Source organism: Chionomys nivalis, chromosome 11 (assembly GCF_950005125.1).
Source record: "Chionomys nivalis chromosome 11, mChiNiv1.1, whole genome shotgun sequence".
NCBI classification, from domain to species: domain Eukaryota; kingdom Metazoa; phylum Chordata; class Mammalia; order Rodentia; family Cricetidae; genus Chionomys; species Chionomys nivalis.
In genome coordinates, this window is record NC_080096.1 from 72,108,341 (window position 1) to 72,135,231 (window position 26,891).

At 38.6% G+C, this 26,891-nt stretch overlaps 1 protein-coding gene across 1 annotated transcript; it reads left to right on the forward strand.

Annotated features, from left to right (window-relative positions):
• The first annotated feature begins 1,700 nt into the window (after positions 1–1,700).
• Positions 1,701–26,508, forward strand: LOC130884375 (heterogeneous nuclear ribonucleoprotein A3-like). The gene is made up of 2 exons (XM_057785463.1): positions 1,701–2,767; positions 25,974–26,508. Exons 1-2 carry the CDS (start codon positions 1,701–1,703, stop codon positions 26,506–26,508), a joined length of 1,602 nt encoding a protein of 533 aa, XP_057641446.1.
• Positions 26,509–26,891: the final 383 nt, after the last annotated feature.

Here is a 26,891-nt window from a genome sequence, read left to right on the forward strand (position 1 = left end):
CTGCTCCACATGGTTTTCCCTCTTCTTCTCCCACGGTCGCCTCAGGGGGGCTTTCCATTTCCCCTCAGGGCCAACAGAGAGCTCAGGCATCTAATTAAACCTGGATATCTTTTAATTTGGTCTGATTGGGTCTGATTGGGATTATTTTCTGTCTGTGTAGAGGCACGGCTAGGAAATATTCCTAACAAAGCATCTTTGGGGGCTGTTCTATTTAAAACCTATGGTATGTCAGAATTGCCTATGAAAGCATCTTTCCTAACAAGGAAACCACCTATCTCTTCCCATGCCATATACTGCTCTCTCCACTGCCCTGGTGCTTCTACAACTTCTCCACACATCAGCAAAATAACAAAGCCCCAGTACCGAACATCTGGGGAAAAAGTAGCTTTATAAGCCAGGTTAGGCCTCACTTTTTCTAGATCCTGGGAGGGGAGGAGCCTAGAACACTCTCAAATGGATCAAATATGATGGATCTGTGGTACAGCTCCCTGAGACAGAACATATTGTTAGTGTTCATCCCCCCCAATCCATGGGAGTCCCTGCCAGGAGCAGTCTCTGATTTCGTGAGCCACTAGGCATGGCTGTGAGGCTAGTGTGAATCATGTTATTGTTTCCTCTCTGGAAATGCCCTTTGTCTTACTCTTTTCTTCTTTTGGTTCCCCAGAAAAACTATGTTGTAATAGTAAAATCTCTGTGAACATCTCCAATGCTCTTTGCTGTTTCCAAACCAGAGGACTATAATTACACCTTGGGCAGTTAGAGTAGAAATGAAGACCCTAGCTAACTAGGATAGCCATATTTACATCACAAAGAGATAACAAAAAGTTCTCTGAAAGGTTCTAGGCAATGTTACTGAAAGAGCTCTGCTCTCTGGATTTTGTTCCTGAGTTAGAAAAAGCATGGGGAAGGAGAATGAAGAACCAGCCTGGACCCAGAAAACTGTTGACATTTCTACTTGACCATAACGTCAGGAGTTTAGTGATCTAGAAGCCTGTGTTGTCACAAGTCCCTTCTGACTTGAGGGTTCCTGAGTGCTAAGCCAGTGTTCTGCAGAGCCACATTTCCAACCCTTCCCTTAGTACGCATTACTAGCACCACCAATCCTTGTGGTTCCTAGAGGTACATATTCCCGTGCTTGACAGTCAGCATCAGGCCAGAGAGCAAACACATTCTTGACTTCAAGCACTAAAAGAGAAATTCTTCATTGAAAAGTTCAGTTCCCCACAAGCTTTTCTCTTGTGTTTTCTGTTTACGCTGCTATAGCTAGAACTCTAAAAATGGAGGAAAGAAAAAAAAAAGAAACCATACCAAAGTTTAAAACAAAATCCTCATAAAGTAAAAGAACATTATGTAATTGTATATTTTCAAAATGTAGGCAAACTAAGACATTAAATGACAATTTTGTTTCACGAAGACTGAAAACTATTCAACGACTAGCCCACTGTAATTAGAAACTGGTGCCAAACAAAATATGTCAAGATAGTAGTACTTGATAAAATTTCCAAAACCAAATGACATGCACAATGTATTTCATAATTAAAGCATTTACTCTGTCAGGGAACATACCTACTAACTTATTTAAGCACAGTGCTCTGCTGGCAGTCAGTTTGTCAAAAGCAGAGGAAAGTGAATCCGCTGCTCACTGACCTATTCAAATGATAAAGGTGACTCGAGTTGGAAGAGGCGAGTCTGGTCTCAAAATGGAGGGCCATGATCCAAAGGAACCAGAACAGTTGAGGAAACTGTTTATTGGTGGTCTGAGCTTTGAAACCAAAGATGATAGCTTAAGAGAACATTTTGAAAAATGGGGCACACTTACAGATTGTGTGGTAATGAGAGATCCCCAAACAAAACGTTCCAGGGGCTTTGGTTTTGTGACCTACTCTTGTGTTGAAGAGGTGGATGCTGCAATGTGTGCTCGGCCACACAAAGTTGATGGGCGTGTGGTGGAACCAAAGAGAGCTGTTTCTAGAGAGGATTCTGTAAAGCCTGGTGCCCATTTAACAGTGAAGAAAATCTTTGTTGGTGGTATTAAAAAGGATACAGAAGAGTACAACCTGAGAGACTACTTTGAAAAGTATGGCAAGATTGAAACCATAGACGTTATGGAAGACAGGCAGAGTGGGAAAAAGAGAGGATTTGCTTTTGTGACTTTTGATGACCATGACACAGTTGATAAAATTGTTATTCAGAAATACCACACTATTAATGGGCATAATTGTGAAGTGAAAAAGGCCCTTTCTAAACAAGAGATGCAGTCTGCTGGATCACAGAGAGGCCGTGGAGGTGGATCTGGCAATTTTATGGATCGTGGAAGGAACTTTGGAGGTGGTGGAGGTAATTTTGGTCGTGGTGGAAACTTTGGTGGAAGAGGAGGCTATGGTGGTGGAGGTGGTGGCAGCAGAGGTAGTTATGGAAGTGGTGATGGTGGATATAATGGATTTGGAGGTGATGGTGGCAACTACGGTGGTGGTCCCGGGTACAGCAGTAGAGGAGGCTATGGTGGTGGTGGACCAGGCTATGGAAACCAAGGTGGTGGATATGGAGGTGGTGGAGGAGGAGGATATGATGGTTACAATGAAGGAGGAAATTTTGGTGGAGGTAACTATGGTGGTGGGAACTATAATGACTTTGGAAATTATAGTGGACAACAGCAATCAAATTATGGACCCATGAAAGGGAGCAGTTTTGGTGGAAGAAGCTCAGGCAGTCCCCGTGGTGGTGGCTATGGATCAGGTGGTGGAAGTGGTGGATATGGTAGCAGAAGGTTTTTAAAAAACAGCAGAAAAGGGCTACAGTTCTTAGCAGGAGAGAGAGCGAGGAGTTGTCAGGAAAGCTGCAGGTTACTTTGAGACAGTCGTCCTAAATGCATTAGAGGAACTGTAAAAATCTGCCACAGAAGGAGCGATGATCCATAGTCAGAAAAGTTACCGCAGCTTAAACAGGAGGCCCTTCTTGTTCAGGACTGTCAGAGCCACAGTTTGCAAAAAGTGCAGCTATTGATTAATGCAATGTAGTGTCAATTAGATGTACGTTCCTGAGGTCTTTTATCTGTTGTAGCTTTGTCTTTCTTTTTCTTTTCATTACATCAGGTATATTGCCCTGTAAATTGTGGTAGTGGTACCAGGAATAAAAAATTAAGGAATTTTTAACTTTTCAAAAAAAAAATGATAAAGGTAAGTTTCTCCCCTCCTGGCAGGGCACCATCTGATTAATTATCAGACAGAACTGCTGGGTGAGGAGAAAGAAGGAGAGGCACAAAAACAAAACAAAACAACAACAACAAAAATAAACTGGGTTTGCAAACACCTTCCCTGAGATCAGAAGGCCTATGTAAAGATGAGATGAGGATCAATAAAGTGTACTTTATGCTTCTAAGACATCAAATCACTAGAATTATGAGGTGCAGCACTCTGATCATTCTGCTAAGATAAATCTTTTTAAAACCTAAGATGGATAATTTGTATAGTACATAAACAGCCAGTCTTCATGTGACAGCAAAGAATGGGCTCTACCTCTGGGTGGAATCGTGCTACTGTCTTCTCCCTGAAGAATTAATCTAGCTGATAGGTGACTAAGGCTAGAAGAGACCACCTCTTAGGAAGGTATGACCAACTTTTGAAAGGTATATTTACCTTAAGCCATACTAAAGACACAAGTGAAATAATTATCCCTTTAATGTGGCCCTGAGCTTCCCTTCACAGACTTTCTGTCCCCTGCTGCTACCCTCCTCTCCAAATGCACACAGTCCCTTGAAAACACCATGAAGCTTAGTTGGTCTACCCACCTTTCTGAATAAGATACAACTTTTCTCTTCTCTCTCTCTCTCTCTCTCTCTCTCTCTCTCTCTCTCTCTCTCTCTGTGTGTGGGGGGGTGGGTAGAATGCTGACCAGAACCTAAGAATGCTTTTTCTGATACTTTCGGATATTTTATTCTTCCTCTGAAGCTCCCATCCCTACTATGTGGCTCATTGTCCATGTAGTTGATCTCTAGGTCAGCCTAGATTAAATAGTGCGGACTTTTTCCTTCTTTTCCATATATTTCTCCACTGAGTAGCTCCCAGGAGGGGTAGTAGCATTCTGTATCAATAACAGTGAACTGTTGTGTGTTTCCACTTGACAGGAGAACAGAAGGAAGGTCATTTAGTCATGTATAAAGCATGGTAGTAGGATGTATAATTATGCTCAGGACTTCTGAATGTACAGGGAATGTGGAGCCTGTTCTGAGGTTTTTCTTTTAAATTCTAATAATATTTTCTCCATGCTTCTGTTGAGACATTTCTTAAATTCTTTTACTAATTCTTTTACTAAGAACCCCAAGAGAAAAATTCAAATTTCCTTGGCATCAGATTATGATAAGTTTTCTTATTGAATCTTCCCACTATCCTAATAAAGTATACATGATTATCTCCACTTTATAAAGGGAGAACCCAAGTCACAGAGGGATGAAGTGACTTGACCATCTGGTTGTATCAGAAACAGAAAACAAAGTAGGACCTAGTCTTAGATTTTCTGCCCAATGTCAACTAGAAGATACCACACCCCCTAAAGCAGTCAAATGTAGCAATTTGGTATGGAGAGGGGTAGTAGAATTCTATATCAATAACAGTGAACTGTTGTTTACAGGAGAACAGGAAAAAGGCCATTTAGTTGTAACATGAACAGGCCTGGGTTATTTGTTGTTGAGGTTTCTGTCCTGCCCAGTACCCCACAACTGTTTAGCCCCAAAGAAAATCACACATAGGTCTCCATAAATTATAAACTGATTGGCCCATTAGCTCTAGTTTCTCACTGGCTAACTCTTCCATCTTGATTAAGCCATTTTTTTTTTATCTATGTTAGCCATGTAGCTCAGTACCTTTTTCAGTGAGGCAGATCACATCCTGCTGCTTAGATGGTCTGGGCAGGAGTGCGAGGAATCGACTTCCTCCTTCCCAGAATTCTCCTGTATTCATTACATCATTTCTGCTTCCTGTCTGGTTTTCCTGCCTGTATTTCCTGCCTGGCCAATCAGCATTTATTTATAACATGATTGACAGAATACAGACAATTCTCCCACACCATTTAGTCATGTATAAAGCATGGTAGTAGAATGCATAATTATGCTCAGAACTTCTGGATGCACAGGAAATGTGGAGCCTTCTCATCTGAGATCCAGCAACACACGTTGTGATATGTTTCCCTCTGTCTGACAGATAAATCACCTGTAAATGCTGAAGAGGCAGAAATGTGCCTATGGCTTCCTCTTCCTGCCAGCCTTCCATCAGCCTTCACATATGCACACCCCAGTTCACAAGAAGCTTACACAGTCACAATAGAGTGTCTTACAGGCTGTGATCCAGCCTTTTCTAGTGCAGAATCACTGTCTCTTTTTAGCTACCACAGATACATTGACATGAGGCAGAAAAGAATAACTCAACTCAGTGTCTTATCAAACATACTGCAACATGGTTTCTCCCAGACTTTATTTCATTGTAAGAGGGATCAGTGAATTCTAAGTGTGGCAATACCCACCTAAAAGCTAGATATCCCAAAGGTTATGTCTTCTAACATGTGCATGTTGCTTGGCATTCCAGTTTGATGCAAAAATACCTATCCACATATATGTGAATCAAGCCAAATCTGAGAAATGTTTCTATTATATGTTCCCCAAATTCATATATTAAACTGTTAACATCTAGCATTGTAGAATGTGGCTGTACTTAAAGATAGAATCGAGGTAATCTGGGTAAAATGTGGCCCTTAATGTAGGCTCTCATTCAGTATGACTGATAACCTCATAGAGAGAGATTAAGACACGAGGAAGGAATGAGTGCACAAAGAAAGATCATATGAGGACATGTAAGAGAAGTCAATCATCACAAATCAATAAATGAGGTCACCAAATAAGCCAAATTTGTTGATACTTTAAGGATATTTACGCTCTAAAACTTGAGAAAATAATTATAGGAGCTCTCCCATTTATAGTATTAGTTTATGACAAATCAACATAACTTCTCATGCCTTTCCTTTCATGCTACTGATTTTTCTGCTGGTATATCCATCCCTTCATATTTGGGATATCTCCAGTGTTCAAACTAATACTGGCTCCCAATATCTATGAGTCCTTCCCTAATAACTGTGAACACAAAACAGTCCTGTGATTATACAAAGGATTACACTTAAGTTACCCAAGTGTGCTAGAAGAAAGAAAGGAAGCACTAGCAAAAATAGTGACCAATATTCATGCTGAAAGTTTCTATGTGCCAGAACTTGTCTTATGCATTAGAATAGGACAGTTTGTCATCTGTATTAGCCAGAGCACTCTTGGAGGAAAAAAAACCAATAGAATTAATCTGTAAATGTAAAAGTGAGATTTATTTAAATTGTTCACCTGGTCTTGATTTTGAACTCAGGATGAACCTACTCCAGGATCCAGCAATATCACTCTTGGGAATATACCCAAGAGATGCCCTATCATACTACAAAAGCATTTGTTCAACTATGTTCATAGCAGCATTACTCGTATTAGCCAGAACCTGGAAACAACCTAAATGCCCCTCAATGGAAGAATGGATAAAGAAAGTGTAGAATATATAAGCATTAGAGTACTACTCTGTGGTAAAAAAAAAAACAATGACATCTTGAATTTTGCATGCAAATGAATGGAAATAGAAAACACTATCCTGACTGAGGTAACCCAGACCCCAAAAGATGAATATGGTATGTACTCACTCATAAGTGTATTCTAGCCATAATTAAAGGACATTGAGCCTATAATTTGTGATCCTAGAGAAGCTAAATAAGAAGGTGAACCCCCCAAAAAAATATAGTTATCCTCCTGGATATAGGAAGTAGACAAGTTTGCCAGGCAAGAATTGGGAGATTAGGCGTGGGGGGGGGGGTGGGGGTAAGAGGAGATGGGGAGGGAGAAGTGAGAAGGGGAGGATGGGGAGAGCTTGGGGGAATGGGAAGGTTGGGATGGAAGAAGGGTGGATATGGGAGCAGGGAAGTATATATCTTAATTAAGGGAGCCATTTTAGGGTTAGCAAGAGACTTGACTCTAGAGGGGTTCCCAAGTGTCCAAGGAGATATCCCCAGTTTGTTTCTTGGGCAACTGAGGAGAGGGCACCTGAACTGACCCTATCCTTCATCTGGGGATGGATAGAGATAGAGATATAGAGCCACATTGGAGTACTGGACTGAGCACCTAAGGTCCAAAGGAGGAGCAGAAGGAGGGAGAACATGAGCAAGGAAGTCAGGATCGCGAGGGGTGTGCCCACCCACTGAGACGGTGGGGCTGATCTAATGGGAGCTCACCAAGGCCAGCTGGACTGGGACTCATGGAACATGTGATCAAACCGGACTCTCTGAATGTGGCTGACAATGAGGGCTGACTGAGAAGTCAAGGACAATGGCACTGGGTTCTGAGTCTACTACATGTACTGGCTTTGTGGGAGCCTAGTCTGTTTGGATGCTCACCTTCCTAGACCTGGATGGAAGGGGGAGGACCTTGGACTTCCCACAGGGCAGGGAACCCTGAGTGCTCTTTGGACTGGAGAGGGAGTGGAGGGGGAGTGGAGGAAGGGGGAGGGAAATGGGAGGAGGGGAGGAGGTGGAAATTTTTAATAAAAAAAAAATTTTAAATTTTATAATATAAAAAAATTAAAAGTAAAATATGTGAAAAAAAAGTGGGATTTATTAAAGTAACTTACATGCTGTGACCCAACTCTTCCAAGTCTGACTGTCTCCCAAAGAGAATCCAAGGATCCAGTAGCTGTTCAGTCCTCAGGGTTGTCTGTCTCAGTTGATCTTCAGTATACATCGGAATCCCAAAGAAGTCAGCTTTAATGCCAGTGAATGGGTGAACTTGCCAGTGAGAGTGAAGGCAAGCAAGGCAAAGAGCAAAAACCTCCCTTGTCCATGTCTTTTATATGGGCTGCTGCTAGAAGGTGTGGTCCAGGTTTAAGGTAGATTTTCCTAATTCAAATAATGAAATCAAGAAAAATTCCTCACAGGTATAGCTAGCAGCTTAGGTTTTAGTTAATTCCAGATAAAATAATGTTGTTAACCAAGAGTAGCCATCACACAAACTATCCTCTAGATATGGCATAGATGACAGTGTTATCCACACTTTATTATTAAGGACCATGGAATGCCAAGATATACTGACTCACCCATGGTCTTAAAAGCCAGAGACCTAAATTCAAATACATAGCTTCAGAGCCTATTATTTTCTCTGCAGAGGTAGGTGGTTGACACAGGTTTTCTATATATCCTTGGCTGTTCTGGAACTCATTTTGTAGACTAGATTGACCTTGAACTCAGAGATGTGTTTACCTCGACCTCCCACATACTGGGACTAAAGCCATGCACTACCATTCCTGAATCAGAGTCTACATTTGAAAAGAAGAGGTCTTTTGAGGATAAAGGAAAAAAAGAAGGAAGGGAAAGATAGAAAGGAAGCAAGAAAGAGGCAAAAAAAAAAAGGAAATAACAGTAGAAAACAGGGGAATAACTGTGTAAAACTGGGCAAGACATTAAAATTCTTTGAAGCTCGGTCTTATCTTAAGAAAGGTTCAAATGAGGTAAGAAACACAAAGCAATGATAATTGAGAGCACTCCAGAGCCACTGGACTCTATTCCTGTGGCCTAAAAGTAAAGAAGTAACCACGGACAGATAGACACATGTTCACAGTGAAGAACCCTGCAGAGATAAACTAAGAGAGAGAAGACTGGGTCAGGCAAGGATGAGAGTTAGAACTAAATGTCTCTGTGCCTCCTGATACAGAGAAGAAGAGTACCACTACTTTTTTTTTTCTCCACACAAGCTGCCCAGACCGATACCCTAGAAAGGAGGTGCCTGTGGATAAGTGTTGACAGCTTTGATTGATCCATAAATCAATGCCTTATTCAAATCTCCATTCACTAATCAGTTTACAATACCTAACACTTGGAACTGAGGTCACTATGTTACCTATGAAGTTGAGAGATTTCATCTCTGCTCTTCATTGGTGCCTTTCTGTTGTTTGCTTAGTTTGAGTTTTGTTTTTTTTTTCTATTTACTATCTTTTTTTCACTTTTTTTCCTTTTCTTTTTTTAATTTATTTTTTTATTCTTTTTTAATTAATATTTCCACCTGCTCCCCGTTTCCCATTTCCCTCCCCTCCTCCAAATATTGCCCCCTCCCCCCACTCCCCTCCCCCTATCCCCACTCCTCTTCTCCTCCCCCCACACCATTCCCCCTCCCTCTCGATACTGAAGAGCAGTTCAAATTCTCTGCCCTGCGGGAAGACGAAGGTCTTCTATCTACGTCCAGGAAGATGAGCGTCTAAACAGGCTAAGCTCCCACAAAGCCAGTTCATGTATTAGGATCGAAACCTAGTGTCATTGTCCTTGGCTTCTCATCAGCCTTCATTGTCCGCCATGCTCAAAGAGTCTAGTTTCAACCCATGCTTATTCAGTCCCAGATGAGCTGGCCTTGGTGGGCTCCCAATAAATCAGTTCCACTGTCACAGTGGGTGGGTGCATCCCTTGTGGTCCTGATTTCCTTGCTCATGTTCTCCCTCCTTCTGCTCCTCATTTGGACCTTAAGAGCTCAGACCGTTGCTCCAAATTGAGTCTCTGTCTCTACCTCGATCCATCGCCAGATGAAGGTTCTAAGGTGATATGTAAGATATTCATCAGTATAGGATAGGGTCATTTCAGGTTCCCTCTCCTCAGTTGCCCAAGGTACCAGCTGGGGACATCTCCCTGGACACCTGCGAACCCCTCTAGAGTCAAGTCTCTTGCCAACCCTAAGATGGCTCCCTTAGTTAGGATATATACTTCGCTGCTCCCGTATCCACCCTTCCTATATCCCAACCATCCCAATCCCCCGAGCTCCTCCCATCCTCCCCTTCTCATGTTTCTCCTCCCATTTCCCCTTTGCCCCATGCCACCTCACCCGCAAGTTCCCAGTTTTTGCCCTGCAATCTTGTCTACTTCCCCTCTCCAGGCGGATGACTATACGATTTTCTTTGGGTTCACTTTCTTATTTAGCTTCTCTAGGATCACAAATTATATGCGCAAGGTCCTTTATTTATGGCTAGAAACCGATTATGAGTGAGTACATCCCATGTTCCTCTTTTTGGGTCTGGGATACCTCACTCAGGATAGTGTTTTCTATTTCCATCCATTTGCACGCAAAATTCGAGAAGTCATTGTTTTTTACCGCTGAGTAGTACTCTAATATGTATATATTCCACACTTTCTTCATCCATTCCTCCATTGAAGGGCATCTAGGTTGTTTCCAGGTTTTGGCTATTACAAACAACGCTGCTATGAACATAGTTGAACAGATACTTTTGTCATTTGATGGGGCATCTCTTGGGTATATTCCCAAAAGTGGTATTACTGGATCTTGGGGTAGGTTGATCCCAAATTTCCTGAGAAATCGCCACATTGATTTCCAAAGTGGTTGCACAAGTTTGCATTCCCACCAGCAATGAATGAGTGTGCCCCTTTCTCCACAACCTCTCCAGCAAAGGCTATCATTGGTGTTTTTGATTTTAGCCATTCTGACAGGTGTAAGATGGTATCTCAAAGTTGTTTTAATTTGCATTTCCCTTATCGCTAAGGAGGTTGAGCATGACCTTAAGTGTCTTTTGGCCATTTGAATTTCTTCTGTTGAGAATTCTCTGTTCAGTTCAGTGCCCCATTTTTATTGGGTTAATTAGCATTTTAAAGTCTAGTTTCTTGAGTTCTTTGTATATTTTGGAGATCAGACCTTTGTCTGTTGCAGGGTTGGTGAAGATCTTCTCCCAGTCAGTGGGTTGCCTTTTTGTCCTAGTGACAGTGTCCTTTGCTTTACAGAAGCTACTCAGTTTCAGGAGTTCCCATTTATTCAATGTTTTCCTTAATGTCTGTGCTGCTGGGGATAAACGTAGGAAGTGATCTCCTGTACCCATATGTTGTAGAGTACTTCCCACTTTTTCTTCTATCAGGTTCAGTGTGTTCAGATAATATTGAGGTCTTTAATCCATTTGGACTTGAGTTTTGTGCATGGTGATAGATATGGATCTATTTTCATTCTTCTACAGGTTGACAACCAGTTCTGCCAGCACCATTTGTTGAAGATGCTCTCTTTTTTCCATTGAATACTTTTAGCTCCTTTATCAAAAATTAGGTGTTCATATGTTTGTGGGTTAAAATCAGGGTCTTCTACTCAGTTCCATTGATCGACTTCTCTGTTTTTATGCCAATACCAAGCTGTTTTCAATACTGAGGCTCTGTAATAGAGTTTGAGGTCAGGGATGGTAATGCCTCCAGACGATCCTTTATTATATAAGATTGTTTTGGCTATCCTCGGTTTTTTGTTTCTCCATATAAAGTTGATTATTGTCCTCTCAAGATCTGTGAAGAATTTTGATGGGATTTTAATGGGGATTGCATTGAATCTATAAATTGCCCTTGGTAGAATTGCCATTTTTACTATGTTGATCCTCCCTATCCAAGAGCAAGGGAGATCCTTCCATTTTCTGGTATCCTCCTCAATTTCTTTCTTCATTGACTTAAAGTTCTTGTCAAATAGATCCTTTACTTCCTTGGTTAGGGTTACCCCAAGATATTTTATGCTATTTGTGGCTATCGTGAAGGGTGATGTTTCTCTGATTTCCATCTCTGCTTCCTTATCCTTTGTGTATAGGAGGGCAACTGATTTTTTGGAATTGATCTTGTATCCTGCAACGCTACTAAAGGTGTTTATCAGCTGAAGGAGTTCTTTTGTGGAGTTTTTGGGGTCGCTTATGTACACTATCATATCATCTGCAAATAATGAAAGTTTAACTTCTTCCTTTCCAATTTGAATCCCTTTGATCCCTTTATGTTGTCTTATTGCTATTGCTAGAATTTCAAGCACTATATTAAAGAGGTATGGAGAGAGTGGACAACCTTGTCGTGTTCCTGATTTTAGTGGAATTGCTTTGAGTTTCTCTCCATTTAATTTGATGTTAGCTGACGGCTTGCTATAAATAGCTTTTATTATACTTAGGTACGACCCTTGTATTCCTAATCTCTCTAAGATGTTTATCATAAAGGGATGTTGAATTTTGAGTTTTGTTTTAAAATCCCTTCAATGAACCACCACAATCTTTCTTTCCTTTTGACTCAGAAAGACATTGAGTATGAAACAGTGGCTTAATGGGGCCTGGTAATGACACATGTCAGTCCTGCATCTGATTCTCAGATGACCTACTTACCAAGGCTGGGAGCAGTGTACTTAAAGTAGATGGAAAAAAACAATTACAAACAGAAAGACTGTTTCACACAACCCTCTACAGAAGACTCCCCTCAGTCACTGTAATCAGCCCTATTATGTAAGGTACAGTTCTTAATTACATCCCTAGGACATTCAGTCTCAATACATAGCTGATAATAAGCTGATGGACTCAAACAAAATTTCAGCATTAACAAATAACATCATGTTTTGTATTAAGGGGGAAAATGCTTGTTCTCCATATCTGACTGACTAAATGTTTACATATCATAAACTTTCTAGGGGCCTGTTCTTTCAAATCTAGTTTTAGAAGTGGTGAGAGTGGGGTTGAATGAACAAAAGGAAAGCATCCTATGCCATTGGTTCACTCAACTAAAAAATTCTGGGAGAGGGTAGATACTATGCAAAATGAACTAAATCAGTTCTAGGCCTCTGGTGTCAAGAAGATCCATGGGTACGAAGGACAAAAGAACCAGATGACTCTGGTAATAGAAAGTCAAATGAATGCTCTTAAAGAAACCATAAATGAGAAGTGATGGAAAGTCAAAGTTTAAGCACAGCTGGTGGTGTTGTGCAGAAAACGAGGAGTGGAGTAAAGCTTGTATCAATAGGTCTCCTTACACTATTGGAAGTCCTCATCATTCCCCTCTTTGCAACTGACACAGAAGGATACTCGCTGTTCTGTCCAATGGTCCTGGAAGGAAAGCCTCAAGTTTAAAATTTTACTACTGCAACCACTTTATGTGTTCTCTTTGTTCTTCAACCCAGGGATGTACCCTGAACTTCTGTGAGAAAGAGGAGCACAAAGTATCTTAATATGTTATTTTGTTTTGTCTGCAAAGGCATTGCAGGCAAAGGAATTTAAATTGACGATACCTGTAGATAAACAACTATAGACAGAAAAGAGTATGACAGAAAAGATGAAAGTGCTTGTATGAATGTTTGTTTGTAAGACAGAAAAGTAATTATGGAAATTGTACATGGGTCAGCTCAAGCATACTACTATTCCAGGCAAGGGCACAAAGCACTGAAGAATCAATAAAAAGGTTATGGAGTAAACTATGTCAGATAACCTGATTCCTTCCTACTAAGGGCAGATCTTGTAAGACATAAGAGCAAAAGGACATGATGTTCTTGTCTGTGGTAAAGTCAGAGGATTTTTTTGCCCAACCAGCAATATGCAAAACGGTCTTGGCTAGACCTTCCCCACCAACTAAGGTCTACAAATGTTCCTAAGTCTGATGTTGTCAGTATGCATCAGCTTGTCAGCAAATGTGATGGAATGAGCATGCACTCACTCTACCCTGCTTGTGGTTGGAGACAGTGGTTATATGTATGTATTGAGCACCCAATAAAGCAAGTGAAAAAATTAACATAATATAATGCAGGTATAATTCTGCAGCATTTCTCTTTTGCAGTGATATTATCTGTAAAATATATCAAATATGGACCACATGGACTATTAGATGCATGTTTTTCCTCTGTAATATTTACTGGTATGAAAGGAAATGGAAGCTTTTTAGAAACACAAGTAATACAATAAACAATTATTTCCAATTATCTTTTCTATTTCTGCTTATATTACTGGTGAAAATATCTTTTCCCTTCCCCACAATCTTTTTTCTTCTGATACTAAGAGGATTACCACTTTGCAGTTTTGTGCATAATGCAGACTTAGTTTTGTTTCATTTACAGTATAAACATGCCATGGAACAATGGTCTTGTACCCTGTAAAGACTTGTCACTTGTAATTGGTTTAATAAAACACTGATTGACCAGTAACCAGGGAGGAAGTATAGGCAGGGTGTCCAGAACAGGAGAATTCTGGGATGAGGGAAGGCTCAGTTTACAGTCATCACCCAGATACAGAGGAAGCAAGATGAGAAAGCCTCAGTGATAAGAGGTACCAAGTCATGTTGCTAACAGAGACAAGAATTATGGGTTAATGTAAGATGTAAGAATTAGTCAATAAGAATGCCTGAACTAATAGGCCAACCAGTTTATAATTAGTGAGATAGGTTGAATGCATAGGGCTAGAAGGACAAATAGGAAGACTAAGGCCATATATAGCCAATATTACAGTGAATTTATGGGGTCATGACCTAACGCAGCAATGGAATACCCAGATTAACATTCCTGCAACTCCAAAAACTTATGTTTCTGAGGAAAATATTAGAAGATATTATAGACAATGAAAACCAGCCATTCAGGCTGTATAAGAACACAAAGCAATTGATAAACCTTCAGAGGTACCAACAGCCCTACCTTTAAAATGGTTGACTGAGAAGCCAATATGGGTTAAGCAGTGTCCTCTAGCTGAGGAAAAGTTGCAGGCTTTAGAACAGCTGGTACAAGAGCAAATAGGTGCTCGACATATAGAAGAATCTACCAGCCCTTGGAATTCTCCTGTATTTGTTGTTAAAAAGAAACCTGGAAATTGGAGAATGGTGACAGATCTAAGGGCTGTCAACAAGGTTATTCAACCTATGGGCCTTCTACAATCTGGAAGTCCTCTGCCTTCTCTGTTACCAAAGGGATGGCCTCTCATGGTTATTGATTTAAAGGATTGTTTTTCACTATTCCTTTACAAGAAAAGGATAGTGAAAATTTTACCTTCACAATGCCTACTTATAATAATTCTCAGCCTACTAGGAGATATCCATGGACTATCCTCCCACAGGGGATGTTCAATAGTCCCACATTGTGCCAAAAATTTGTAAGTCAGCCATTGGAAATAATTTGTAAGCAATTTCCTAAGTCTATAATCTACCATTACATGGATGACATGTTGATATCTGATTCAAACATGGAACTTTAAAAAGAATGTTTGAAGAAGTAAAGATAGTTTTACCTAAATGGGGATTGCTGATTTCTCCTGAAAAAATACAGAGAGGAGATTCTGTTAATTACCTAGGTTATAAAATAGATTTGCAGAAATTAGGACACAAATGGCACAAATTAGGAGAGACCAGTTATGGACTCTTAATGACTTTCAAAGATTGTTAGGAGGCATTTCCAGTCTATGACCAGCTGTTGGAATAACACCTGATCTAATAATTTATTTAAACAAAAAAATCTTAGATTGTGATAAAGATTTGAATAGTTCCAGAGAATTACGAGCTGGATCAGAAAAGGAACTGACAATGGTTGAGGAAAAATTACAGGAGGCACATGTGGATAGGGTGAATCCAAGTCTTAGTTGTATTCTAGTCATATTGCCTTCCAGAATTTCTTCTACAGGAATTTTAATGCAGAGGGAAGATATTATTTTAGAATGGATCTTTTTACCACATAAACTAAGTAAAAATTAAAAAATTATGTGGAAAAAATGTCTGAATTAATTATAAAAGGTAAACTGAGACTTCATCAGCTAGCAGGTATAGACCCAGAAGAACTTATAGTGCCTTTTATTAGTGATGAAATAAAAAAGTTATGGGAAGCAATGAAGACAATGGCAAAGAGCTTGTCCTAATTTTTGGGAGAAATTAATAGCACCTATCCCAAAAGTGATAGACTTAACCTTATAAAGAGAATTTCTTGGATTTTCCCTCAAATTATATGCGATGCTCCAATAACTGGATCCCATACATTTTATACTAACACAAATAAATCAGGGAAGGCAGATTACAAGTCAGAAGAATTGAGTAAGGTGGAACAAAGCCCTTATAATTCTGTCCAGAAGGCAGAATTATATGCCATTCTTGTGGTGCTAAGGGATTTTAAAGAACCTCTTAATATAGTTAGTGATTCACAATATGCAGAAAGTTATCTTGCATATTGAAACCACTGAATTTATACCAGATGATACAGAATTGACTTTATTGTTTATTTAGGTGCAAGACATAATCAGTAATAGGCTTTGTCTGTTGTACATAACACACATCCAATCCCATATGGGGCTTCCAGGTCCTCTAGCACAAGGTAATGCAGAAATTTATCAATTATAGACTACAAGCATGTTGCAGGCCTCAGAATTTCATAAAAAACATCATGTCAATAGCAAAGGTTTAAAGAAAGAGTTTTCTATTACATGGCAACAAGATAAGGAGGTTATAAAGAGATGCCCTACTTGCTCTTTCTATAACAACAAAAAAAAAACAGTTGCCTGCAGGGAGTAACCCAAGGACTACTCAAAGAAAAGAAATCTTGCAGATGGATGTGTTCCACTTTGCAGAATTTGGTAAATTAAAATATGTACACCACACCATAGATACATATTTAGGTTTTCAATGGGAGCCTTGACCTCCAAAAATGCTGATTTTGTAATCACACATTTATTGGAAGTTATGGCCATCATAGGTATATCTGCACAAATAAAGAAAGACAATGGTCTGGCATATGTATCTAAAAAATGGAACATTTTTTTGCTTATTATAATATAAATCACATTACAGATATACCAAATAATCCTACAGGTCAGGTAGTTATAGAAAGGTCAAATTGTACTATAAAGGATATGCTGAACAAACAGAAAGGGACAGAAAATACCCCCAGAAATAGATTGCATAATGCTTTATTAACCTTGAATTTTCTTAATGCTAATGAGAAAGGAACAACAGAAGCAGAGAGGCACTGGATAATGGAAAAAACTTTTAAATTAAATTGACCAGTATATTTCAAGGATGTGTTGACCTCACAATGAAAACCAGGAGATGTACTATGTTGGAGAAGGTGTTTTGCTCTTGTTTCCACAGGAGAAGAAAAGTTATGGATATCATCAAAATTAATAAAATTCATTTTGAAAAGGAGAAACCTGTTGAAACAGAGAAATGACAGCTCATCCACAATGGTGACAACCATACATGTGGTAAGGAAAGTCATATAGGGTCGGGGCAGGGTTCTGTTCTTATCTTTACAGGAAAATACACATCATCAAAAATTCAAGAGACCCTGGATGTTTTAATGCTAACAGAAGAAAAAATAGCTATCCACTAAGGAGCTTCTAGAAAACAGATATGGTTTATGAATCCAGGTATGGGTTACACTTACATTTACACACACACACACACACACATATGTGTGTGTGTGTGTGTTTATACTCAGCTGGCTTTGGAGTTGGGCAATGGTTCTGTACTTCTCTAAATCCAAGTGCATTGTAAAAAGGACTATTCAGAGTTTCTGTCTCATATCAGGAGCCATCTGGTATGGGACAGAAGAAAGACTTAAGGAAAAAGTTTTACTTTCTCCATGCCTTTTTTGTTTATATCATATTCTCCATTGAATGTATGTATATATGAATGATGTTTAAGTTTTTCATGATAGATTTTCCTATAGATCCTCTTCCTGCAGTAATCTTTGAAGTTTCCAGGAAGAGATGGGGCCCCACAACAACAACTCTACCTAGGTGAGATGACATCATGATGCAGACAGTGCTACTATAAGACCGCTTCTTTTTTGGGGTACCAGCTGCAGAAATGGTGTTCCTTCTCATGACATTCTGGCCAGAACTCCAAATAAGAACTTTGAAAAAAAAAGAACTATCTATCGACTACTCAGAAATTGTTTGCAACTATACTAAACAGTAATTTTGAAACTTAACCATCACTTTAATTTTGCAGGACCCAGTTAAAAGAACACCACCTCCAATGACAACAGGAGGCAATTCTAGAAGACGATGCCCCATCCCAAAAAAAGTTTGTCCATGGGTTGGGAACACTGTTTAGGGGTTGTTGATTATACTTGTATTAGATAGAGGGTTGGGGTGAAAACTATGTTTGTTTTAAAAAAGGGGGGGCTGTTATAATAAAAATGGCGGGGCGGCATCACACCACCCAGTTAGCTTTACCCGGAATAATTGCATGTAAAACTGTATTCTTTTGAACACTGCCTGGCCCGCTAGTTCCAGCCTCTTATTGACTAGCTCTTACATATTGATCTAACCCATTTCTAATATTCTGTGTAGCACCACATGTTGGCTTACCAGGAAAGATCTTAACCTGCGTCTGTCTGGAGTGAGAGAATCATGGCGACTCACTGACTCGGCTTCTTTCTCCCAGCATTCTGTTCTGTTTACTCCACCCACCTAAGGGTTGGCCTATCAAATGGGCGTAGGCAGTTTCTTTATTAATTAACCAATGAAAGCAACAGATAAATACAAGACCCACCTCCATCAGGGGGCAGGTAGTAATAGTGGGTAATAGAGTGAATACTTGTGAGCTATTATTAATAGATAATTTATATTAGTATAGTTTTCATATATTGATACATGTTCAAATAGTATTTGTTACTTTTGTTTATATTATTTGTATACCTATACAAAGTTATTTTGTCAGATTGTATATATGTATGTTATTATCTCTGTGTAGGACATTTTGTATATGATACAACTTTTAGGATATATTTTCATATTGCATTATATATTACTCCTACATCTGATCAAGATACTTATAGATTGTTCACATTTTGAGGTCATTGTCCTCATTTGTTGCACATTTGTTTACAGGTTATTTAATATTTTGACATAAAGTTTTAGTCTTTAAGTTATATAAGTATTAATTATTATAGGTCAATAGTTGTTCATGCTTGCTGTACATACAGTCAGATCAATTAGGTTCTTTAGATACATAGAGATTGTATTATGTATAGATAGGTAATTTTCAACCACTTCAAGGATATGTAGAACATGGCATTTAAATAACTTAGGGTTCTGTTGGCATGAGATATGACTGCTTCTGACAGCACCAATCTATTCCCAAGAGAATGTTGAGCACCAAAGACACTCCAAATTGGAGCTTGTTTTCTACTTGGCAAAACTGGTCTTTGGGCAAGGAACTGACAATGCCTCAACCACTGACAAGTTACATAATATCCAGAAATGGATAAACATGACTGTCAAATCTTGCCAAGAAAATATAAGATGATTTTGAAAATTTTCCTGCCTCTGAAAATGGTCTAGCAATTACACTAGGCCATAGCCAAAGTTGGTTGCTTCAATGTTGCAAAATGAGACTTTGGGTGATTGCTCTAGAACTTCAAAGACCTGCAAAATATATAGGTTTATGCCAGCAATCCTCTGCATCTATTTTCTGTATTGAATATTTCCCCCCACTGCTGTGACCAAATAACTGATAGAAAACAACTTAAAGGGCTGGGATATGTCTCAATGATGAAATTGTTTGCTGGGTAAACAAGAACTCAGGAGTGATGTGGGACAATAGTCTGTACCCTGTCAAATGTATTTTAAATAAATGTGGATTGGCCAGTAGCTGAGCAGAAAGTATAGGTGGGGAAATCAGGAAGGAAGTAGAGGTGGAGCAATGAGAATTCTGGAAAGAGGGAAGTTCCAGTCTGCAGTCATCACCCAGACAGAGAGGAAGCCAGATACAGAGCAAGAAAGATGTGACTGCCTTGTTGAAATAGGTACCAAGTCACATGGCTAACACAGGCAAGAATTATGGGCTAGTGTAAGTTATAAGAGTTAATAAGAAGCCTGAGATACTAGGCCAATTCATTTATAATTAATGTAGACTTCTGTGTGATTTCTTTGGGACTTAACGACTGTGGGAACCGGGAAGGACAGAAACCCCAGTCAATACAGGAGGTTGGATTCTCAGCACCCGAATAAATGTCAAGAAAATATGGCAGCTTGCCTGTAATTTCCCCTTCAGATGGCAGAGAATGGGGATCTCTAGGAAAAGTTGACTAATGGCACTAGCTAAGTCAACCAGCAATGGATTTGACTGATAGACTAGTAACATAGCATATCTGAAAAGAGGGCTCAGTTCATGTCAGGACACTGTTAAGAATAGAGTCATGGGCAATTACAACTGCTTCAGGTAAACCAAGAAAAGAGCCTTGTGACCTAAGTTTCATTAAAACTTTGAACTGTTCTTTGGCTATGCTTTCTTGCTACTCCCAGATGTCGTAGATAGAATAAGTTTACCTCAATTTATTCATTAAAACTGGCTGTGTTATTTGCTATTATGTCTGTATGGGAAAGCATGTTTTTGTCATATGCATCCCGCCAGACATGTGTGGTTTGCCATTGTTATTTTACTTTTTTCTCATTTGAATCATTTTAACCCTCGGAGTATAAATTGTCTGATACTCTGAATAAACTTGGCTGTTGTATGAGACATTAGTTTGTCCATTTATTTGCTCTATTGTCCCAGGTCCCACTGCCTCTAGAGCAGTAAACATGTTGATTTCCTCCTTTCCCCTTTTTATTCACTGTGGGGCTCCAGTTCATTGGATGGCACCAGCAACATTCAAGTTGGATCTTCTCTCCTCATTTAGAACTCAGAGAAAACTCCCTCACAGACACTCTTAAAGGTATGCAACATTACGAGTCATGGGTATTTCTTAATCCAACCAATCCAACAATCTAAATTAACTATCACAAAGAGACTGAAACAGGCAAAGGTTTCAGCACCAAAACTAAGTGCAAAAAGTAGTCTAATGTTCTTTGCATACTCCACCTTATTGGAAAAAAAATGTAGCAAGATTTCCTTATGAACCTGAGAGAAGCAAACCCAAACATAAAAAGTGACGAGTTAATGGGTAAGGGAAGCTGCAATCCTTTTAGTGCAACTAGGAGAAATAACTAAAGCTGTGTCTACATTCCTCTAGCTTAGCAGTTTATTTGTATGTAACTAAGACTGAGTGTTAAGAGACTAGAGGCCAGTATTTGAGGTCAGAAGACCTCAAAGTATACAAGAAATTGTAATGATTCAAGGACTTCAGCACAAAAGATTTTGGAGAACCAACATGACTTCTTGTCATATAACTGTTATCTCCTGGGATAAGAAATTAAATAGCATCTGAGATGACAACAATATCATGAATTTAGGAATGCCAGAGTAAGTTAACCCAAGTCTACTGAAATTAATCCTTAAAACATACAAATTAGCTACAGACATGTGCACATAAATTATAATAAAGAGTATTGGTATGCAATTTGATTAAAGTGCTTTTTGGTAAGGTACATAATGATGCATGCTGAGGAGATGCAGGCATGTCTAATTGGTTATAATTAAAATAATGATATGTGTTTAAAATAATGATACATTTAAAAATGGTAAATGTAAGTGGCTGAAGAACCTGTAGTCAAAAGTCAAAGCAGTAACTAGTTTTTGATTACCTGATTATTCAGAGGCAACACTCTTCATTTAATACTTGGTATTTAATGCAGGTAATGTCACCAGGGAGGGGCTGAGGGAACCCAAGTGACAGCACTGCCTTTCCTGCTTTTCTACCTTTCAGATCTCTCTCATCATGTGACTCTTCTAAGGAGATATATATATATCTACCTTTGAGGAAAGCATATGTATCTTTCCTCAAAGATATAGTACTGGCAATTGTTTAGGCTATGAATGAAGGGCGATGACTTTTTTACTTTCTATTTTGTACATATTTGGTATATTCTTTTCATAACAGAAAAACAACTACACTGGAATATAGGTTGTATAATATTGATTACTTTGTTCACCCTATGCAAAGGCCAGAACTTATTAACTGGTCTGTACGCCTCATCCCTTGTCTATAAGATCTTAGAAATTCCCTTTATGTATGTGGGTAAACAACAGGCAAAGGAATATTTCTAATATTTGTAGCCCAGGTTAGGCATGGCAAACTATAAAGGCTGCTGTTTCTTTTCCTTCAGATGACTTTCATTATTTGGAGATTTTTTTGGCTTCCTGCTTGTCCTTGCACATGCTTCTTCTTCAAGATCAATCAATAACTCCGGTCAGCCTCATTATTTTGAAGAGGAAGGTCTTCATCCATATACCAGGACTTCTCAAATGAGCAACCAATGAGCCAGTACCCCACAGTACAGATATCTCATTACCTTCTCTTTTCTGAGGCCCAGCTGTGACCTCCAACAGAGTTCAGTTCAACTCCTTGCAGAAATACGAAAGCAATTAGTGTTCTTGAACCCCAATTTCTGTATTCATGATGTGACCTTAGGAGAGGTGAATGACTTGGATATTATTATTATTGTTATCATCATCATTATCATCATTGTTTCTTCTTATATTACTTAGCTTTTGCACTCAAGGTGAGAAAATGGCAAAGTCTGTCATATTTTCTAGAGCTAGAAACCCTATTTTAAATGCTATTTTCCTCCATATTTTATGTTTATTTGTTATTATATTACAATCATGCTTTCATGGGTTTAAACTAGCTGTTATGGTCCCTGTGTGATGATTATGTTCATAAAGTGTTTGCTTAAAAAATGTGTGCTAAAAAATCAAAAGTTCATATCCTCAGAACCCACGTAAAGACTTAGGACTTCAGTAAACATTTATAAACCTCAGTGCTGGGGCTGGAAACAGGAATATACCTGGCACTCACTGGTTAGATAGTCTGAAAGATATGTGTGCTTTTTATTCTGTGACAGACTCTGTGCCAACTTTATGACTTCACATGTACCTGAGATATGAACACACACACCCACACACACACACACACACCAAAAAGGGAAAAAAAAAATCCTTTGTGAACTTTCAAAAGATGATTTTCAAAAATCTGTTTGTCACTCTCAGGAACAGAATATGAAGTTTTACCAAATCTAATTTAGATGGATTATAATGCCAAACATTTGATCACCCAATGTCAATGATCTAATTTAAAAGTAAATGTATTTTCTCCTGTTTTAGTTTTGTTAGGATGATCTTTCTCTGATTTTCCTCAACATCAACTTTAGTAACAAAGAGGTAAAGACATACTGGTGAAAGAAAATATGCAAATTAATCAAGGTGCCAATTTTAGCATCTCTTAAATAAAATGTGAGGAAAGTTTTAATCTATTGACCACAGAAAATGTTCTCAGTTCAAAGAAAATGCAGTTACTTATCTCCCAACCAAAAGTGACAAGGAGCCATTTTTATGTCACAGTGTGAGCAAAGACAAGTAAATGCTTTGATCTGTGGCTGAATTTTTATAAGATCTTCCAGCAAGCAGGAAGACAGAAGTACTCTGTGACTGTCCGGGACCCCACTTAGATCTCACTAAAATGACAGTATCTGTCTTATAAGGGTCTTTGTATCTGAATTCTTACATTTATGTCTCAAAGGGCACTTGAGGAAATTATGGTGTACAATTTAAATATGTGATGTTTTAAATGAATTGATACAGCTAAGATTTCTTTCATTAAATTTTACATTACCTGGTTAGTTTTCTATATCGTTCTCTTTATGTCATTTTATTTCCAGCACAGCCATCATTGACCTGGATCTCCACCAACAGAGAATGAAAACTCACAGAGACACAATCAGTGAGAGGTGAAACAAACCAATATAAGCTTTCCTGGGCAGAACTTGAAGACAGTACTGCCAGTAAAGAGAAAATAACTAAGCTGTTTTGTTTTAGAATATATTTATTTTTCTTTAACAATTTTCAACAGCCATGTTATGTCCAGAAGATACTATTTCATAGCTCTATTCCCCATCCTTTGACTCTTACAATCTTTCAGTTCCATACTTACTATGAATTATGAAAGTTTCCTGAAACTTGTGGAGGAACAGGTGATATAAATGTCCCATTTAGAGCTGAGTGCTCACTAAGTTGTTTATTTTGCAATCATTGAATTTTCTCCTTCAGTATGAAGGGCCATAGTATAGAAAGTTGCAGTTTTCCAAACACATAAAATAAAGATGGCCTTGATTTCATATACAATCTTGAAATGCTTAAGGGTTGAACTGATATCCTTATATTGGCTAGGTTCGTGGACTAAAATGTACTCAAGCCCATGATGAGTCCCTTCTCCAACTACAGCTAATAGCAAAGCAAATGAAGACTACAATTCTTACCATCTGGCAATGCATTCTCTACTCCTCAACCTGTCTTTGTCTCTGAGGCTCAAATAGTAACTCTGTATTTTTTAAGGTATTGCAATCTAAGTGAAGGAGCCAAATTACTCATTGTATTATATACCTTACCAAGAAATAGGGTATGTCTCTTAGGAAGAGATATCCCAGTTGGTTTAGTTTTACATTCTTTTCTTTTTAAAAAGGGAGTATATGTAACCCAAGGTGACTTCAAACCTGTTATGTTGCAAAGGATAACTTGAACTTCTGATCCTTCTGTGTACACCCACAAATGCTGAGATGATGGCTTTTCTAACAACTGCATGAAATCTATGTAGTGCTGGAGACCCTCTCCAAGGCTTTGTGCATGCTAGGAAAACACTCCACCAATTGAGCCAGAAGCTCAGCCCTGGTTTTGATATTTGTTTGCTTTTGTGGGGTGAGGGATAAAGTCCAAGGAATATACTTGCTAAACAAGTGTTCTGTCACTGAGCTATATTCCTCTGCCAAACACAACCAGATATTTAAGTTGACTATGAATGAGGCTAAAATTGTTTTAGGAGGATATTTCTCTAGGTGCTAATTTTCAAACTAATGCGAAATTTAATATAATCACAACAAAAACACAATGAACTTTGTTTTTTTTAAACATTTGACAAAATGTGCCATAATACTATTCAGGAAATAAAATGGAGAGGGGAATAATCTCATAGTAGGAGGAGGAAAAGAGAATGATTTAGGATGAGCTCACCCTCTACCAAAAGAAAAAAAATCAACCGCTTAGCAGTCTACAATATTCAACACAGCAGTGTGGTTTTGCTCAAATCTGTAATCAGATCAATGCACTAGATTAGATACATTTTATAAAATTACCAGATAAACATATATAGCCAATATATATTTATATATAATTGTATATTTATATGATATATATAATATACTTGCATAAAATCATGAATTCAGTGTATAACAGCTGGTATCTCAAATCACTGGATAAAGTTTGCATTATAGTATTAACTATAATAAGAAAGTTGTCCAATGATTTTAGGAAAAGTTAAGTTTAGGGCATTGTCTTATATTTTATGGTAAATATCTCCAAATGAAAAATATGTAAAACCTAACTATAAATAATGAAAACATTATTTTAAATTTACATGTGATCAAGAATTGTAATTTAAGGAACTGTGATTATAATGTTAGAGTGCTTGCCATAGGTTCAATTTCTAGCACCATAAAAATAAAATAAATTTGGGGTAGGCAGAAAACAGGAGTGGAGAAATGAGAGAGGGGAAAAGATAGCATTTAAAGTAAATATTTCCTAAAAAAAAATCAGACAAATATAAGGGAAGAGAACAAAGTTGAAATAAGCTACAATGATGTACATGTACGAAAATACTATAATAAAACTACTGATGAAAAATGAAAGAAAATGAGATTAAAACCAAATATTTTATATAAATATAGAAATATATCCAATTACTTTGAAAAGTAAAATAAATTGACTGGTTATCAAGCAAAGTGTTACAAAAAGTTGGTATAGCATGATGGTAGTATACTTGCCTAGCATGCTCAACAAAGAAGACAAGGATAGAGGAGGAAGAGGAGGAGAATAAATTGTTTAAATAAATTGTAATGTATACATATAAAGGACTAATGTACCATAATCAAAGAGGTATTGTTTACTCATTAAGAAAAGTATCTATAATTTAAACAATTAAAAATATTATAACATGATTTCATAAGAATAAAAATACAACAAGTTTTTTCATGTTGGCAAAACTACAAAAGAAAGTTCTAGAATTATGTACTTTGGCATTTCATTAGGTGATAAGATTTTAGTTGTTTAATAAGAAAGTAAAGTAACAAAGAGAAAATTTGAAAACAAAATATTAAACTCAATCTAATTGTAATTTTAAAAAATTAATGAAATGGGTTTGTCCAGCTTTTTGATGTTTTGACACAGCCCTATCATTTAAAAAACTTTTCTTGCAGATCAGTGCCCTTTCCTGTCCTCACTGCCAGCCCTGCTGCTGCCATGGAGGAGCTATGGTTGCCCAAACCCAGGCTCGAGCTAAGCCAAAGTGCTGCCCTGCTGAGAGAAGTTGTCCTCAGAGTCCACAGTATCTCAGGAACAACTTTTTTTAAAGGCAGGTCTGATGGAAGTATAGGAGCAATATGGGAGAGCTTGCTATGGAAGAGTGTGGTGCAGTGGACAAAGAATATGGCATTACTGAATAGGCTGAGCTTATTCAGCATGGAGCCACTACAGCTGCAGTCTGTGCTGCTCACCCTACTGGGAAGAGGGGAGTGCAGGGTCAATGCACTGCCCACAGACACAAGGGTCATTCTTTGTGTACCACAAAGAGGCCAGCACAAAGAACATGGAGGCATGTGGCAGCCTGGAAATTGTAGCAGGGTCACCCTGACTCTGGGAAACAGCAGGACATGTGAGACAAGTCTCAGAAATGGTCCGGTATTTATGGTGCTTGAGAAACCAGAAGCTTCGAACCAGGCCAATTACTTATGACAATGAGGATTTGCATGTAAACCTGTTAGGGGTGTGTGTGTGTGTGTGTGTGTGTGTGTGTGTGTGTGTGTGTGTGTGCACGCATGCTTGGTGTGTACACTGTAGCTTGCAACACCACTTCATTGAATAAATGTATGATGGAGAAGTGGGAAAGATGGAGGAATGAAACTGCACATACAAAGTGGAAAGAGACAAGACAGTGGCAACAGGTGTGGGAGAAGGTTAAGGGGGATGCCAACTTTAGAGCAGCTCATTGCACTGGGACTTCTCAAAAGACGTCCAGGGTCTCCTCATGTTGGTATCTATGGTTCATGCTCTAGCCAGGGGACAAGCTGTTGTTTGTGGTTTATGCTGCTGCCCCAGGCCATGTTAATGCAGAAGGT

Coding starts and splice junctions, on each gene's coding strand:
- LOC130884375 (XM_057785463.1), top strand. CDS start 1,701: ATGGAGGGCCATGATCCAAAGGAACCAGAACAGTTGAGGAAACTGTTT. Junction 2,768..25,973: donor GGTGGATATGGTAGCAGAAG/GTTTTTAAAAAA, acceptor CTTTTCTTGCAG/ATCAGTGCCCTTTCCTGTCC.